The 18,434-nt window shown below is 43.2% G+C and overlaps 1 protein-coding gene across 3 annotated transcripts in view; it reads right to left on the bottom strand.

Annotated features, from left to right (window-relative positions):
* Positions 1-4,220: 4,220 nt before the first annotated feature.
* Positions 4,221-18,434, bottom strand: part of LOC1272460 (A-kinase anchor protein 9) — a 39,172-nt gene continuing 24,958 nt past the window's right edge. For all 3 annotated transcript variants that reach the window (XM_061663089.1, XM_061663091.1, XM_061663090.1), the window contains 2 exons: positions 10,663-11,340; positions 4,221-9,016 (listed from right to left, as the gene is read on the bottom strand). In XM_061663089.1, coding sequence (XP_061519073.1) covers positions 5,591-9,016; positions 10,663-11,340 — 4,104 coding nt within the window. In that variant the 3' untranslated portion in view covers positions 4,221-5,590. The remainder of the gene's footprint in view (positions 9,017-10,662; positions 11,341-18,434) is intronic.

Here is an 18,434-nt window from a genome sequence, read left to right on the forward strand (position 1 = left end):
CTCTTTATCTTTCTCTCTCTCTCTCTCTATCTCTCTTTTCCTTCCGCGCTCTCTATCACGCTGTGGAAACTGACCGACCGGCACGCAAGTGTCAAAAGCAACACACAGAGAAACCGCCGCCGGATGTTGTCTGACTGCCCCGGTCGGTCGTTCGGCTTCACCCCACTCGACCTGAACCTCCAAATGCTAGTAATGAATGAAAATTCCACCACTTGCTCCTTTCGCTGGCAGTCTTCGGCCACCATCCCACCGTCCCGTGCTATCGCTATCACAACAGCAATAATGCGCGCTTGCGTTCGAAATATGTGAACTCGCCAACGCCTGCTCGGACTGGAGCCGCGCGACCAGGGTCAGGCTGGCTTCGCTGGCGGCCGTTGTTTGTGTGTGTATGGTTTGGTAGTGGATTATTTCTGGCTTGGTGCGTGTATGCGTCCCGTTGGCCAGTAGCCAGCCCACAGTAAACAACATTGGAGCAATGTTTCGACAAACTTTGCGCTGTTTTCGTTCTCTACATCCTTCCCATTCGACTGCCTTCGCTCGTCCGCTTCTTAGCCAGCTTTGATTGGCTTTATCCTTATGTCCTTCTTCGTGCGGCACATCGCTGTACAGCGCATCCGGAGGACGTGCGTCATTTGAAGATCCTGTTGCAGCAGCTCATATGGTGACCGCTCATGTACACACCCGGCGTCACACCCGGTTTCGCGTTACGTGGTTGGGGGCTTGTAAAGCCACTCGTTTAGGAAGCTCGTTTGCCCGGGCTTTTCTCATTCAGTGTGTGTGTGTGTTTGCATTTGCGAAGCAAAAGTGAAACAGCTGTTATCCTATTCCCTTGCGATTTCACTGCAATGTACTCAACTCGAAGTGGGTTTAGCGAATTGAAGTGAAGAGTCATAACCTTTGCAGCAAAAGTGGAAGCTTTGCAGAGGAATTATATTAGCAAATTTAAAAAGGATACATTAAAAAAAGCTGGGAAGCATCGTATGGCCCATTCGAAAGTCAATGAAACATGAAACACTCTACAAACAAATATACTTCCATGTTAAACTGTTTTCTCTAAATGATATTTATTCTGAACCGCTCTAATAAGAGATTAAATAAATAATATTTTTAAATAGTTTTATTTACAATGGTCCAAATTCAGTATTAATTATCTATTTTGATTGAGTTAGCCTTTAGATCAATTATAAAAGCAATGGCCATCTCATTATATAAAAAAAATAAAACCGTTAGAATAAATAAAGCCTTAAAGACCAAACAACTTATCTTAAAGTAAAAATACTCCCAGTTGCATAGGATCTGTACTATAGGATAACTTGTACGGTGCGAAATGAAACATTTGGGCGTCATCCATCAATTAAGTAACGCATGATTTGAAAATTGAAAGTCACAGTTTCCTTAGTGTAATAAACTGTAACGTTGGAAGATACCTCCCCCCCCCCCCCCCTAAAATTACGTTACAGAACGAACTGCTTCTTTGGATTTAGATATCGTATCATCAACAAATTGTTTATTATAGTTCACATAACATGTGATTCTTTACAATGTTTTACAAATTACTAACAAAATTGGTTCTGTTTGCAGGCATTCCCAGTAAAACCAGAGCAGAGGTAAATGAGTAATTTAGGATTACTTTCATAATTTAACCTTAACGGTCAGAATAAACATGGAAATATTGCGTGAAACATTTGTTCAATAAAGGGCCAGTTTAAAATGTATTATTTATTTTTAAAAGCTTGTCTATTGGCTAATAATAATGTTTTAAAATTGATTCATTTTTATTTTGTATCCATTTTGGTTTGCATTCGAAAATGTTTGTAAAACAAATAAACATGAAACAAATCGATTTGTTTGTCTGTTGATAAAAGTTTTCTCGCATCATGGGTTTGATAGTTCATCCATAAGATTTGGCAGCACGTGTAAACAGCCATATTTGCAAAGATCTGTTCTTAAAGGTCATTTAGATTTTGAGTGAAAGTGAACGTGATTTTTGCTATATTTCATTAAATGTTAAGAAGAATATCATTTATCGTACACCAAAAGTCAATTCAATGCCCCAAATATTGATCAATTACAATTCCTTGTGATTCCCCGCTTTGTTAACGGCGAAACATAACGATCAGCGGAGAATCACAAAGAAATGCATTTAAATCGTTATTTTAACATATGTTATAGTATAAATAGTTTGGGAATTGAATTTCCTTTCTTTAAGGCCTTGTTTAAGCACAGCACAGTTTCAGCCTCTTTGAACCGTTCATGCTGAATAAATAAATAATCAAAATAGTTGGGGAATTCAATTTTCTTTTCTTTTAGTGTAACTTACGCCATATTCTGATTAATATTTAATGAAAACAAGCAACAAAAATCATGTTTACGTTGATTCGATCTGTAAACCAGGCTTAAGGCAGAAAATAAATTAAATTTTAATAAAATGGAGTTGACGCTTTGTTCGAGCGTTTTGGAATATTTGCCATTTTTTTTTAAATAATCACTAATCAGTTATTAAATATGTATTTTTTCCTATCAGTCTTGAAGAAAGTTTTATTGAATAGCCGATAATATGAGCTAAATCAAAATTATTTCATTTCAAAAGTTGCGCAAAAAAAGAATACGACTACGGTATTGTTAGATCAACACTAAATGAAAATGATTGTAACGTTCTCTCTGCTTACTAAATTTATATTATTTTCCTACTTGTATCAACCTTCAAAACAAGTCCATCTGTCGTCGCATTAGTTATACCTTGAACCAACCGAATTAGAGACGATCCTCAGATAAGTGTGATGGAACATGTAAAAAGAAAAAGAAACCCGACTAGTCCATTTGAAATTGAGAGACAAAAACAATAAATGAATTAAAATCAATGTTGCTGTGTGAGAACGAGTAATGAGCAGATATTCTGAGTGGTATTCAAGAGAGAAGAATAAATAGCGATCTCATTTAAACCACATTTGCCTTTATCATCTAGGAAAATGAGACATCATTAACAAAATTAAAAACCACAGCCACCAACCAAACAAGGTGCTTGTGGGCCGTCGTTGCCAGTAGAACGTTTTCGTATTACGTATCTTTAAATAGCTTCACACACACAGATGCACAAACACATATGCAACATCCTTGGTTAGATATTTTCAAAATTACTTCCTGCACAGGACAGCAACGTCCATGTTCGTTTGCATGCTGGTCACAAAGTCAGAAACAGGATAGAATCTAACACGCGGTTTTACAGCTCAACCACAGCCACAAAGCCCGCCGGGTTCAGCAGCGAACTTCGTTTAGATAGCAACCTACAACCATGTCTATCCCGTGTGTGTGGTGCCTACGAAACATGTTGAATTTCGCTCCCACACGAATCACACATCACAACACAACATGCCCTACGTAACCGTACCCCCTTTCAAACACACCCATCATCCCAAGCACCAGGAAAAAGGTTCATATATCTGATATTACAGGGCGTTCTCGCAAATACCAGCTTGGAATATGGGCAATAAAACATTCGTTGGACATGCTGTTTCGTCCTGTTGTTTTTCATCGTTTTACATGAAAAAATATTTAATAAACAAAGTGCTGGTTTTATCGGAAAAGGGTTGCAATATCTGAATTGAAATCAAGCGTCCTAAACAGCAAAAATAAGTAAAATCAAAACTTCCCACACTGCCGGTCCCTGGCATGTGCATTCACACCCGTTGGTGTGTGGGCAATGGGGGCAGGCTGGCGTTCTGTTTCAGACAAAACCACTGCACTTACCTTTCGCATTGAGGCACATGGTAGAGCCTGCCCACTGGGGAGCCATAAAGGAGCGCGCGCTTTCACCTTCTGCTGTTCATTTGCACATATGGCTTCATAACCCCAAACTGGGTTGCCATTTGCGAAAGCGCCTGTGTGTGTGTTGGTGGTTGGTAAAGCTTCTGTCCATCCGGGAAAGACTTTTCACCTTTACACCACACACTTGACTCATTGGATTTGCAAAACTGCAAGGCAGGTGAGTGCATCGGGCAAGCAGTCAGTTTCGATTGGTTGCTCCTCTGTCTTGATTTTAGTCATTATTGGAATATACTTACCTCTTTATGTTTCCTAACCGCAGGCAAAATTTCCGGAACGTTGATAACAGCTCCTGCACAACGTTGCATTCGGCTGTCTGTTGTTTTCTGCGAACGTTTCGGATATTCAAAAGCGGGCGTTTTCGGATGAACTTGAACAGCAGGAGCCGATGGAACGTGTACAATTGCTACAACTGATTTTCATTTAACATTCTCAGAAATATATTACAAACTGTCTCCTTGTCGAGTGGTGATGGTGGTGTGCACGTATACCTAAATGTGTGTATGTAGTACCTAAAGCTAACTCTCTCTCTCTCTTTCTAAGGCTCACCACAAAATACTGGGGGAGAAGAAAAATCCTACACAGTAGTAAAGAAAAATTGTACGTCAATTCAAAACATTATAAAGTAGCTAATAAATAGTTCCCTAACATTACAGCGTTCTTGTTCCACCTCGCGCTAGAGACTGTATGGCTTTGTATGGGATGTAAATTATGCAATGGCCTTTGGTTTTTTTGGGATTCTTTTTAGTCGACAATAGAAAATTGGAACACTGAAGTAAAACGAAACAATTAACTAAACGCTTGCAAGCATTGCTACATCCTACAGTGTACAAAAGGGCAGTCGCTGATTAATTGTGAACAACCTTAGAGTACGATAAGAAACAATGGAAGATGAAAAAATGGTAATAAAAAATGAAGTGATAAAGATGAAAATCACTCGCCTCCTGTTAAATGGCAAACGACCGAGCGATCAGAGAGCAAACTGCCCATGTAAGGCACTGTGTGTGTTTTTATCGATTACAGTGGTTTTGTTTTTCGGTGTACAAACTGTTTGTTCTTGAATTTTTTTCTTTTTCTTTTTGGTTTAATCTTTGCACACGACCGGGTGTACCAATTTTACTTGCCAAAATACTGTTAAAGTCTTGTTAATACGGAAGCAAAAAGGCGTATAGCATAGAGCAGTGCTGGGCATAGGAGCAGGACGTACAAGTTCAAAATAATTCAGACGGAGATCAATGCTTTCTACCAACGTTCCATTTTGTACCACGTGTTAAGGCCGGCACGGACTTCTTGCCTGTCGATTTCGTAAAACCTACCACTACTACTAGTACAACTGTGCGATTTTCTTAACATGGTTTAAACAACAAACTCTATCCAACAGGGGTCACACTTTAAGTAATGAATCTAATCTCACGTAACATTCGCACACACATATCCACACACTATAAAACCTTATTCGTGCTTTTTGTCGATGCAAGTAAATTCCTACTACTATGGCCAAAAGGATGGATGACCGCTGCTGTCAAAATGTACACACTTTTTCATCATCGTCCTTTACCACTACAAACCGATCCGGATAGTATTTTGGGAGAGGTTAATACTTTTTGTACCAATTTTTAATAACAAACGTCGTCTGATCGTCTGATCGTCGACACGTAAGGTTCGTTCTGTTGAAGCTTGTGGGAAATGTGTCTGGCTTGTGCAGTTGTGGTATGGTTGTGGGTAGTAAATTTATCTACTAACACGCGTGACCATTCTCAATCCTTCACTATCGATTGCCATGGATATTCCGATTGTATTGCGCTTGCTGCTGATGCTGCAGCTGGTGCGGATGCTGATGCTCCCGGAGCGTCTCGAGAACGTCGACGGACATGCGCAGCGAGGAGGAGGTTGGCGATCCAGCCGGCACGGCTAGTGTTCTCGCAAAGGCGCCGCCACCGGCCGAGACACTGAACACTTGCGGCGGTATCGGTTCGGCCCGCTCCATCCGCACGATCCCACCAGCGCCGCCACCTCCCGTCCCGTACTCGACAAAGTGTGAGCCGGGCGACCGGGCCCAAACGTTCGTGCTGGCCGACTGCGAGCGCCGCGGGCTGAACGGTTGCGAGAAGATGGCCTTCGCGCAAACCCGCCGCCCGCCGTGCCATTTGCGCACGAGATACTTCATCCGCTCGATCGACACAATGACGGTCACGATCGAGCGGAACGACTTGCGGCGCGGCTGCCCGGAAGAGTCCAGCGATCGGGGACCGCTGGCCAGCGCGAGCACTTCCATCTGACCAGGCGGTAGCTGGGCGTTGAGGAGGGCAAGCGCTTTCGCTTCGTTTTCCTCGTACGTGGCCAGCACAATCTGTAGGTAGCGCTTCTGGTGAACCAGTGCCTTCCGGTGGCTCTCCGAGCGTAGGTACTTCCCGAACAGGTGGTTCGCCCGCTCCTCCAGGTCTTCGCGTTGGTGATAGTGGCCCACGCCACTGCCGTGCACGTTGTACCGTTCCAGCTCCTGGATGCGCTGCTGCAGTGCCCGCCGTTCCTCCATCATGAAGCGGAGCGATTCCGCCTGCTGCTGATTTTCACGGGCATTTGACTCCAGCATGCGGTTCAGATCCTTCAGCTTGTTCAGGAATTCCTCCGGCACGATCTGTTGCTGCTGCTGGTTTTGTGCGTTGAGCGAGTTTTCGCGCGAAAGCGCTTCCGTTAGGTGCGCTTCCCGCACGCGCCTTCGATCCACCTCCGACCGGAGGCTCTGTACCGTATCGCGCAGCTGGTTACGCTCAAACTCCACGCTCTCCAGCCTTAGCTTCAGCTCCTGATATTCGAGCGAATTCTGCCCGGAGGTTCGTTCACGACGGGCCGACCGAAGCGCTTCCGCTTCCTGCAGCGCACCGATGCGCTTTTCCAAGCTTTCGATCTCCTTGTGCGCCAGTTCGAGCCGTTCCTGCTCGTGGTCCAGCTCCAGCTCGAGCGTTTCCTTCTCCTTCAACACTCGATTCAGCTCCTTCTTCACCTGTTCGCCGTGCTCGGTGCGCTCGGTGATTTCTCGCTCGAAGCGTTCGCGTTCTCGCTCCAGCACCCGCTGCAGATCGGCGGTTCGTTCGCGCTCGCGCGCATTCTGTGCCGTCAGGAACTTGAGCTCACTTTCGTACCGGGCCATCATCTCCGTTTCGAACTCGTTGCTACGGTTCAGGCGTCGCTGCGGCGAACCATCCTGCGGTGAACCCTTGCCACCCTTCATGAGCAGATAGTTGTCGAACGATTTCGTCCGCTGCAGTCCGCCGACCATCCGCGACAGGCGCTCGTTTTTCGTACGCTCCTCTTCCAACAGCCGCTGCAGGGTGGTCTCGTTACCGAGCGCGGCTTCTAGCCGAATGCGCATCGCTTCAATGATTTCCGCATCCTGCTGCTGGATGGCGGCCGAGTTTTGCTTCTCTCCTTCCAGCAGTTCATGCATCTTTTTGCCTTTGTCCATCTCTAGCTGCAGCTTTTGTCTTAGCTCGTCCAGATCGGAGGGTTTCCGCGATGGGCCCGGCTTTCTTCCCGCCGCTCCGGAGCTGCTGCCCTGCCGATCATCATCCGTGTTCATATCGTCGCTCTCGATTGCTTTCAAAATGCTCGAGTCCAGCTGGGCCGAGTAGTTAAGCTCCCGTTCGAGCTGTTCGGCTATTTCTTCCACCGAGAATGGTTTCGGGCTGGAGGAATTGTCGCTGCGCTGCAGCTGTTGCTTCAGCCGCTCCACCTCCGACTGCAGCTGCGCATTACGCTCCTGCTCCTCGCGCAGTTTACCGTTGAGCGTTACGTTTTTCTCCTGCATCTTTTCCTGAATGTTAGAGAGCGCCTCGTGCAGACTGTTTCCATCGGCACCGATCTGCTGTATGATCATCTCTTTTTCCTTCAGCGTGGAGCGTAAATCTTCCATCTCCTGCTGACATCCGGTTAGATCGATTCTTACACGCTCGAGGGCCAACATCTTCTCCGTCAGCAAAACCTTCGTTTCCTGCAGCTCTTCCTCGAGTTTGGTGCAGTTTTGCTTCAGCGTCTGCACGTACGAGGAGTTCGAGCTGAGCGAGTTGTTGCTGCGAGCGATCTCGTTCTTCAGCCGGTTGATATCCTCCGTCAGGAATCGATTGTCCTCGTTCAGTATCTCGATCTCGTGCAGCCGGTCCTTGTAGTTGCCCTGCATTATTTTCAGCTCCGTCTCTTTCGCATCGAGCGATCGCAGCTGCTCGAGATACTTCTCCTCGTTTTTGCTATAGTTTAGCAGATCCTTTTCCAGCTTCGACATCAGCTCATCCTTGTGGCCGATGGTTTTGTTGAGCGATTCCACTTGCTGGCGAAGGGTATCGACCTCCAGCTTTTGTCGCTGCTGTTCGCCTCGCAGCGCGCTTGCTTCTTTCGTGGCGTCCTCCGCTTCGGTGCGTACCTTCTCGTACCTGGAGTTCACCTCGCCCAGTTCGATCTCTTTCTGCCGGACCTGTTCCAACGCCACCCTCAGCTCTGCTTCCTTCTGCTGCATATCGTGGGCCTGCTGATCGAGCCGACCCAGCTCTTGCTTTACCTTTTCCACCTCATCCCGCAGCTCTTTGCGCTCCTGCATCAGATCTTCGTACAACTTGTTGCGGGCCGCGAGCTCAACCTGCAGATCCTCGATCCGTTCAATTTTCTCCTGCAGCTCACCTTTCAACCCCTCAATCTGTTCGTTCTTTTCCGTCACAACGCGGTCCAAGCTTAGTTTTAGGGACTCCACCTCTCCCTCCGGGTTTGAATTTACTTCATTTGGTGCTTTCCGTTGAGCTGGATGCGCTGCCACCATAGCGTCGTTCAATTCTTCCCCTTCAACAATCTCCTCGATGAAGGCTGGCTCGCGAACTAACGCTCTCGGACCGCTGGCTGTTGCGCTGGCACCGAAAAACATTAACATTTGCGGAGGTGCCGACAGACGCTGGGCGTTAAGATGGGGTGTTCCTTCGACGTCGGCCAACGAAAAATCTATTTGCCGCGGTACGCACTCGGGCGTCGGTGCACTGCTGCGTGTTTGGTCCGGTATGCGCGGGACAACCGAGCAGACGTCGTGGAAAAAGTTCGAACGCAGTGGGATGGAGTTCAGCATCGTCGAATCATGGCTGCCGCCCAGTATGTGTCCTCCCAGTGGCACGGACGACTGTTTGGAATGGTTCGGAAGCAGGGATGTACCGGAGTCCTTTTTTGAGAGGGGAAAATAGGTAAACGGGAGAATGCACAATGATATGCACAAAAAGGGAATTAGTTGCATGTTACATATTGGTAGCATATTATTGACTAGTTATTATTGAACTTTCAAATGATCATAGCGATAGCGGGTTTTGAAAATACAAAGTGTACATCAACAAGTCTATTTATCTTAAAATGAACGATGGAGATTTCAACAAATAAGAAGTAACATACGAATACTTTTAGAGATCTAGTTCATATTAATGATTAATAAGCACTGTTTGTTCAGAGCTTTACTGTGAGAAATGACTATCTATTAATGATTTTTTTTTGCAACAAGAAGATAACAAAAAATAAATATGAAAAAACTTCTTTAAAAAAGATCTTTTTAATAAAATAAATATTTAACATATTTTAGACAGCCACTAAAAAAACACAAATTATAATTATATCGCTTCTTAAAAGGTATACATCTTCTTTGGAAAGAAAATTGCATGATTACAGTTCTGGTATAAATTTAAACTGGAATTAAATGCTTCATTAGTACCAATTACATATTTTAAGTATAATAAGGAATACGAACAGGCATTAAGTATGAAATAACTACTTCCATAATTATTTTGTGTTATTATTTCGATTTCTATTCTGTTTTGCTTGAAAGGAAAAGAGTTTTCTAAAAAATATTTTTTTTTAGAATTTACTTTTCTAAATCTGAGCTTCAGTTATTGATTATAGTCTTCTCAATTAAACACCCAAACTATAAAAAATCTTCTAATAATTTTAATCTTATACTTCAGCACTAAAATAATTTTCAAATTTATTGTTTGAAAATTTTAATAATACGTTATAAGAATCTGTTATAAAATGCTGTTTGTCAGCAATAAGTTAATTTATTTTAGAAAAAGTAAAAAAAAGTGCTGCAAATAGTTTAACCATTATCACAACAACAACAAAATAGAAAGAAAGGATAACCTACAATAAAGAACATAACAAAACATATTTTTTTAATGCTGGCAGGCTTCCTCACTAACAACTCATTTCATTATGTGCTGCTTTTATCCGTCCTAAGGATTACGTAGCTAAAGGAAGTGCACCGTACGAATGCTGTTGTTCCAAATGAATGGGGGAACTGCGATTAGCAAAAAGCACAACACAACTACTTAACTACGGTCTAATGGAGAAACTATCGAATTTCGCACGAGCTGTAAACAACATTATGTACGGTGTCTATGGCAAATGCTAACGCGCCACCCAGAAATAGAATGGTACAACAACGGCTAGCTGCGTCAATGGTGGCCGTGTGTCCGAAAGGGAATAGTAAGAGAGGAAAGCGTAGCACAATCGCAATAAATATCAACTCGCTCTGAAGCAATCGTAACCTTTATCGCCAGAATACAGAAGTCGGTCAGGAACATCTGCATCGGATGAGGTCCGTAACAGGGAAAAGGAAATACAAACACAGAGATGATGCTCACATTAATACAACCGGCAAAAACATCCCGCTGCGTTTGATGAATGTTTTTTTTACGGAGAGTATCGCTCGGAAATCAAAACAACTATGTTATTATAAACAATCAAACATTCGGTAACAAAGATTTTCTGGCACTCACGCCCAGAACTTGCGTGGTCATGTATGCATCGCACTCCCGTACTCACCATTGGAATGCTGTGTGCCGGAAGTATACCTTCCAGTGTGTGCTGTTCCGGCATCCTTCGCATCACCATGTCCGACTCGTCGCAATCGGTTATCGACACGACATCGCTCAGCGTACGTCCACCGTCGTCGTCTTTGGCCAGGGCAGCAGCAGCTACCAGCTCATCGTGGCGCGGGTTTGCTGCCGCCCCTTTACCCATCATCTGTGCCAGCCGCTCTTTCAGCTGATCGATCTCTTCATTCTTGTCCGCCAGCATCGTCTCCATCAGATCGGGCAGGGCGGCTTTGTTGATCATCTCGTTCTTGATGCGTTCCTTCAGCACACGGATCTCCTCCTCCTTCGCTTTCAGTTCCGCCTCGAGCCGTTGCTCGTGCTGGCTCCGCTCGGCGCCGTCCTGATTCATGGCCAGTTCCTTCTCCTGCCGTGCAATCGCTTGCTGACTGTTCTCGAGGAACTGTTTCAAGTTGACAATTTGTTTGTCGCGCGTTTGAAGCGTTTCCTTCAGATTGTGCAGCTCGTTTTGCAGATCGTGCACCTTGACGGTAAGCTGTGAGGTTCCTTGGCGGTGCAGCTCTTCGGCACGCAACCGCTGTTCGTCCAGCTTTGTCTGGAGGGAGGAAATTTTCAGCGATTGTTCGGACATTTTTTCTTGCAATACATCGCGTTCGTGTTGAAGCTCCTGTTTAAAAAATAATAAAAAATGAAAAAATAATAATCAATAACTAAAATAAACATTGAAAATATTGGTATGAAACTATCAAACTAGTCAATAACATATGATAGGACAGGCTTCCCTTTCAATACCCATTATTCCAGAATTCCCCGAGGGCAACAGCGGAAATAAAATCATTTTATTCAGTGGTAAACAGAAATCCGTTCACATGAAATCTGAACATGCAACTGATATGAATCGTTTGATTATGACATGGAAAAATGCACCACCCGTCCGTGTTCCTCGACACAGGCTTCTCGACTCCAACGTACAATCCCGAATGTGTTCCGGCCTGGATTTAAATTCTACATTGTTGCATCGAACGTTTGCTCCCGGGGGTGGGTACAAGCTTGTTACCATCGGCCACTACAAATTCTGATCTGCAAATAACGAATGTAAACTGATTCCAAGCTTTCTGACGTTACGTTCGCAGCTAGATGTGACGCAGGTCGTTGCGATTGCCACGCTGTGTACTGGAAATTTGGCTAGCTACACGTGCGGCCTAGATGGATAGCGATGGTACGAGATTAAATATTGGTTTGTAGCCGCTTCAAAATTAATACGCGCTACATTGAAGCGAACACGAGCGAGGGTCCGGAAAGCAACCATTTAATTTAAAACTTGTCCTGAACTAATGACAAGGTGCAGCCTTGTTTAGCTCATTGCGTTGGTAGAAATATTGGATTAGATTTCGACGTTCATTATAATTAGATTTGAAGTAATTATTACTTTCAAACCGACCTTCACCTTTACCGTGACGTTTACCAAAAAAATCATAAATTATTATTACTTACACCAAATTTCAATAAAGAAATTAGTTAAAATTATCAGACAAAACCAAAGTCAAGAGCTGCCTATCACATAGCTAGAGTTTTGGCATTTAAGCGCGTAGTTTGTTGCATTACATTACAAGTAACAGAATTCGGTGTTCAATAAAAAATATACGACGATTGTCGAAGTTTTCAAAGGAGAAATAAATAAGGAATTGGGATGCATTATTATAACAAAAAAAGAAGCAATTTTACCTTTACATTCAAAAAACTAAAAAAAATAATCATAAAAGCGCTGTTTACTGCTGTCCAGCATGAAGTTTGATATTTTATGGTCTATATTTTTCATGGTTCACTGAATATATAAAAGGTGCCCCATACACCATAACAATTATGATGCTCTAGAAAGTATATTTCCAATATGAGAGTCTCTTCCATGCTTTTGATCCTTAATAAACATCAATGATCCAGGCGGCTCAGTGGTCTAATCATTAGTACAGCCGACTCCTATAACAGCCGGACGTAGTTCAATTAGCATCCTGACTTTCATCTCACCATTCGCAAAATGGTTAATTAATAAAATGATTCTATCTATAGAATCCAATGGTAAAAGTAAAAGTAAAAGTGGTAAAAAGTGGTAAAAATAAGTCAGTACACGTCCGGCAGGATCATGATCCCAGTTTGAAAAAAAACTAAACTTTGTACACAGATTTAGGAAAATTAGAATTTTGAAACAACAACTACCAGCCTTGTTTTATATAAAAACAATAATAATAATAATAATAATAATAATAATAATAATAATAATAATAATAATAATAATAATAATAATAATAATAATAATAATAATAATAATAATAATAATAATAATAATAATAATAATAATAATAATAATAATAATAATAATAATAATAATAATGAAACAATAGTAAAAATGAAAATAATAAAAAAATCATTATTATTATTATTATATTAATAATAATAATACCAATTATTAACCTTATCATTTTCTTGAACAGCAACAAAGAAGGTTGTGAAGGAGATTACCCCCCGTTGGGTGATCAAGAAAAGAGGCAAGAAGAAAAACAATATTCCAAAACATCACAGAACTTTAATCATCGAAGTACTGTAATTTATATGTGGATGGCAAAAAGCTCAGCTTTCCATAACCTTTCAACCGTGATCACGCTATCAAAAGTCAAACACCCTTAATCTTAATTACTACAAGGCCACTAGAAAAAGGACTGCTTCGTCATCCTCCGACAAACCATACCCACCGCGCACACACCCACAGCTGTCCAAATGCATTATCATTTCATTCCGCAACCTTGCGTAAGAAGGATAAACCACCTGACAAAAACAGCTCAGATCGTGGGATGAGAAGAGAGATAAGAGGGGCCATGATTTTAATCAGCGAAAAGGTGATGCTGCTACGTTTCGGGAGGGTAATAAGAACATCATCTCCCATCTCCTCGTAAATTGTGAGAGGGTGGAATGCTTTTGTGGAATGCTAATTGGATTGACCAAGCGGGAGGTGATTGGAGGGCCGTACTTTTCCCGATGTTATCATTAACTTAACGCGCGCGCCTCCATCACCATGAACCGTCACACAGCGCTTCTTGGCGTGCTGGTTAGCTTTATCAGTGATTTTATCGGTTTATCCTTCCAACGCAAAACGAACCTGAGCGGCGGCACTGTTGCCACGGGTGATACTTACTCCGAAAGGCTCCACGGAGCCGATCAGTTTCCTAAAACCGCCAGCTGCACCGTTCAGCGCCGTCGTCAAAATACCGCTGTCACCGCTGCTGCTATTGCCGCTGCTGTTACCAGAACTGACGCTGCCGGTTGGAAACATTTGGCCGCACCACACCGAACACAAAACACCCCACCACCACAAGCGAAATCAGATACTCCAGGCAATACCGGGAGAGGTTGTTGGCTATTTTTAACACGGCAACAACAGCAGCACTCCTCTGAACTGCTTATATATTTTTATGGAGCACCTTAACAGCGCGGAGCGGTAAAAAGGGTCTGGGGATCACTTCTTCGGTCCGTTTGGGGCAACGCGATATCGTTCACCACGACGTTTTCTTTACTGCTGTTGTCCAGTTTTCTCACACCAACTGCACCACCATGGTAACACCATTCATTCGGCATTCATTCAGGCTCGCCGTCGTCCTGGTCCGTGGCACAAATGAAACATTAATGATGGGGAGAAGGCGCCGCATCCTGCTGCCGCCCTTACTGACACAGCTGCGGAAGACCGATCCGTCGGGCCACCAATCTTTTCTACTTGGACAGATTATTATGCTTCACCGTTTCGCTACCGTTTCTCAGTGCTGGTGCTGGTGTTTTTTTTCGCTTGTCCTTGTCCCTCTATCACATTATACAGCTCTATTGAACCTATTTTAAATTCCATTGTTCAACCTTCCGCACTGGACCCATTTGCAAACGTTTAGTTTCGCTAAAGCTTTGCGCTATCTTCGCCTTTTGCAAAACGGAACATCACAAACGCATTCACATCTTGACATTTTCCGTTCATTCAATATACGTATGCCAATGCCATTACGTCCATGTCATCTCCCACTGTGCTCACCCATCCCCACGCCACAACCCCCGGAACGGTATCGAAAACAGGAATAAGCAATGTAGGAATGTGATTGGACACGTGATTTGCATTTCACATTTCGAACAGAACCGAACCCATGTCGCTAAGACGGCTTAAATGTGCCACAGGTATCCTACCGACCGGCACTGTTCCTTTGCAAGAAAAAAGAGAGGCATGTCACCTACTGGAGGGGATGGAAAAATTGGCTTTCTTTGCATTATAATTCTGGTGGTGCGTGAGGACGAGTCCAGGGAACAGTTGCTGTCAACTTCAGGCCATTCTGTGATGGGCAATGGAGGTAATGAAAGAAACAAACAAAAACCTGCCAGTACCGAATGATAAACAAATACACTTTTACGGGTATTGAATAAGTGGTCGGTGAAGTTTTCATGTTGACATCATTGTTATGCTCAATCAACCTTGTAATCGAGAGTTAGCAGTAGATGATCAAGACATTAAATTGTCTGCTTGACAAGATCTTACTAATTTCACCTACTACTGATTATCTGAAACTTTTCTTCGATGCTTTGATGGTAATGCACTAATGTTCATGAAAATAAATGAATTTAAATAATATTTTGCATTACAAAATGTGCCATAATCTCATAATCTGTAGAAATCAATCATATCAAAACTGAATTTGCATTAAGGGTGTTTTACGGTTTCGACCAGTATATCAAGGACCGCCTTAGAGACCGTCGGGACTGAGTTTATGTGAAAAATCTACACAAAATCACTCGCCAAATAAGCCCCAAATTTTCAGTCCAAAGTAACTGTAAACAAATTATCTGTAGCGTGGAAATAACAGCTCAGCTTTAATGTAAAATATAGTTTTGAAACGATTCATTAAATCGTAGTAAAAGCATTATGATTCTTTTCAGGTAGCAAAATATAGACCAAACTAAAGTCAATAAATACAGTCTTTTCTCGAATTACGCGAATAATGCGTTCAGGATAGTGATGGGTTTAGTTGTAAAACATCCGGAGTGGACTTCGATCCTACTCTGATAATTGCAGAACCGACTGTGGAAGGTAGGTCCGCCCAGCATTATCCAGAGACGTACTGAATCGTCTGGAGCCGTTCGGAGTCGTCCAGAGTAGGCCGAAGTCGGAGTGGCGCGGAGTCGGAGTCGTTTTTTTAGTTGTTTAGAGTCGGCCAAAAGGAGACGACCTTCGAAACAAAGGCCTTTATACGAAGTACACGCGCAAAGAAAAAGACAAAAATAAACACAACGAAATTAAATGCCTGATGACAAGCACATTACACCGGGCGGCTCCAATATCTCCTGAACGACTCCGGATGACTCCGGACGACTTCGGACAACTCCGACTCTGGGTGGAACTAGAAGTCCAGTTTTGGTGGAGTGGAAATAGGACTAACAAAAGTTGCAATCGAATCAGAGTTGTGGGTGCGCTCCAGCGAGCATATCACTAGTTCCGGAGACATTCGCGTAACTCGAGTGTCTAGTAACTCGAGGAAACACTGTATTTTGAAATAGATGATTGTTTATACACAATTGTCGAAATCTAATATGGCGAAACGGAACTACCTGTACCCACTAGTGAAGTGAGCTTGGCTTTCAGCTTGGCTGACTTGGTGAAGTCACTCCTACGTATGGAGGTACGGTCCGGTCCATTCGGGGCTTGAACCCATGACGAGCATGTTGTTAAGTCGTACGAGTAGATGACTGTACTACTAGAAACAGGCCTATAGTGGAATCGAAATCGAAGCTGATCGTTTCTAAACGCAATAAAGATAGTTATGGCAAAGATTCTAGTATGTTTGAGCAACGGTCATCGGATTTTTCATATTCTTATTTGACACAATAACCGTTGATCTGTCATTGCCTCTTCTGTATTTAGTTATCCTATGACTAATTAGTTTACCTAAACATTGTCAAGGAGTTGTACTGTAAATCATGATTAAGTCAAGGATTGAATCCAATTTATTTTAATATGGATCGTAATTTTGCTGGATACATCGTAGTTCAATCCCTATTATTCAAAAGATAATCATCGATTCAATTGGAATCAATCTTATCTTTTGGCTATCATTTTACGTCACCGCGATTTTAACAATGTTTCTTCAATAGTTTAAGTTAATGTGTTTTTAAAGAATAAATATATAAATTGCAAAAAATACTGAAATTTGAAATTAAAATCTTGTAGTTTTGTCCTACAATTAACCGCTTTACATATGGTTTGTAAACACGTATTCATTAATTATCATGCGTCGAATAACAAATGAAAGCTATCAGTTTGAATGCGCAAGAATTTATAGAACCTTTACTGACAACCGCTTCATTTCACACTCAAAAATAAACCATCATCCGTTTTCCTCAACACCTCATTTAAACAGCTTTATTCAGCATCGAAACCTAACTCACCGGAGAAAAGAGATGCAAGTTCTTGGAAATGCAAATGCGTCCCCTTCGAAAGAATAAAGAAACCTAGCGGACCTACCACTCCATCACTGCAACAACTCCGAGGCATCGTACTGTGCCACCACCCTTCCAAGCTGAGCATGATCCAGAAATTAGAATTTAGGTTAGTTCCAGCAAGGCCTGGAGCGTCTGGGTGCGATCACGCACCCACAAACAACAAACGCAATGTGTGTGCCGGGAGTGTTGTAAACATACACATATGCAGTAGCATAGCGACTGATGCTGCAGACGCTCTCCCCCACGCATTACCGGCACGGAGATCATGCAACCAATGCCGTTTTAAAACTGTGATACCATTCTGGGAAGGTTAGAGAAGGGAAGGAAAAACCCACAGAATAAATAATACACGAATGAGATGATCCGACAAGAATCACACAGGAAATGCTTGATCTTCCCCCTCGAGGTTCCTGCAGGGGAGCGGGTATAGTAGCACAAAGAATCCGGATAGCTCAAAGTAGCTCAACAAGCCCAACTCGTAACACTAATAAAACGTCCAGTCTTTTAAATCCCAGTACAGCTGCACTTGATGAGAATCTTGCATCTGATGGGGGATACACACATTACGCACATCAGCACTTTACAAAATGGGTTCTCGAATCATACAAACATCCTAACGGAGCAAAAAAGGGGGCCACACTATGACGCGCGCTGGTGCTGTTACTGCTACTGCATGACGCGACAGTCGGAAATAATCGCTCATCATTTGCGTACACGTACATCATTCACCAGACACACAGACCAAATACATTGCACACTATTAATAAACGCTCTACACCACAACAGGCGAAAGGCCACCATCCGAGCATATGAACCACCCCAAACAAGATCGAGACAACTGTTCAGCGCGCTTCTACTCGATACTACCGTTCCTGCTGCAGACAATTTATCACTAGCGCACTCCCAAAGTGATCAGAGCGAGTTCATATGCCATATGGGAGGAAAGGGGGATTGCTTTCGCATCGAACGCACTACTCGGTTTACACCGATAGATTGATCGTGGAGTATTAAACTACATACAAAAATGTACACCCCGAACACGAAAATACGCGGTACACGATACGCGGTTTGCTGTAAAGTCTTCCTGCTGTACCGACGAAATACTGACTGAGCGGACACTCATGGTTAGAGCACGAGACCGGCAAACGTCGGTGTTCCCCTTTGCGCGTCCCAACCATTTGGGCGTTTAACTTTGGGCGGCTGCGCAATGTAATATGGTTTAGGTTAAATATATGAGAGCAC

The sequence above is a fragment of the Anopheles gambiae genome, chromosome 3 (genome assembly GCF_943734735.2).
Source record: "Anopheles gambiae chromosome 3, idAnoGambNW_F1_1, whole genome shotgun sequence".
NCBI lineage: Eukaryota > Metazoa > Arthropoda > Insecta > Diptera > Culicidae > Anopheles > Anopheles gambiae.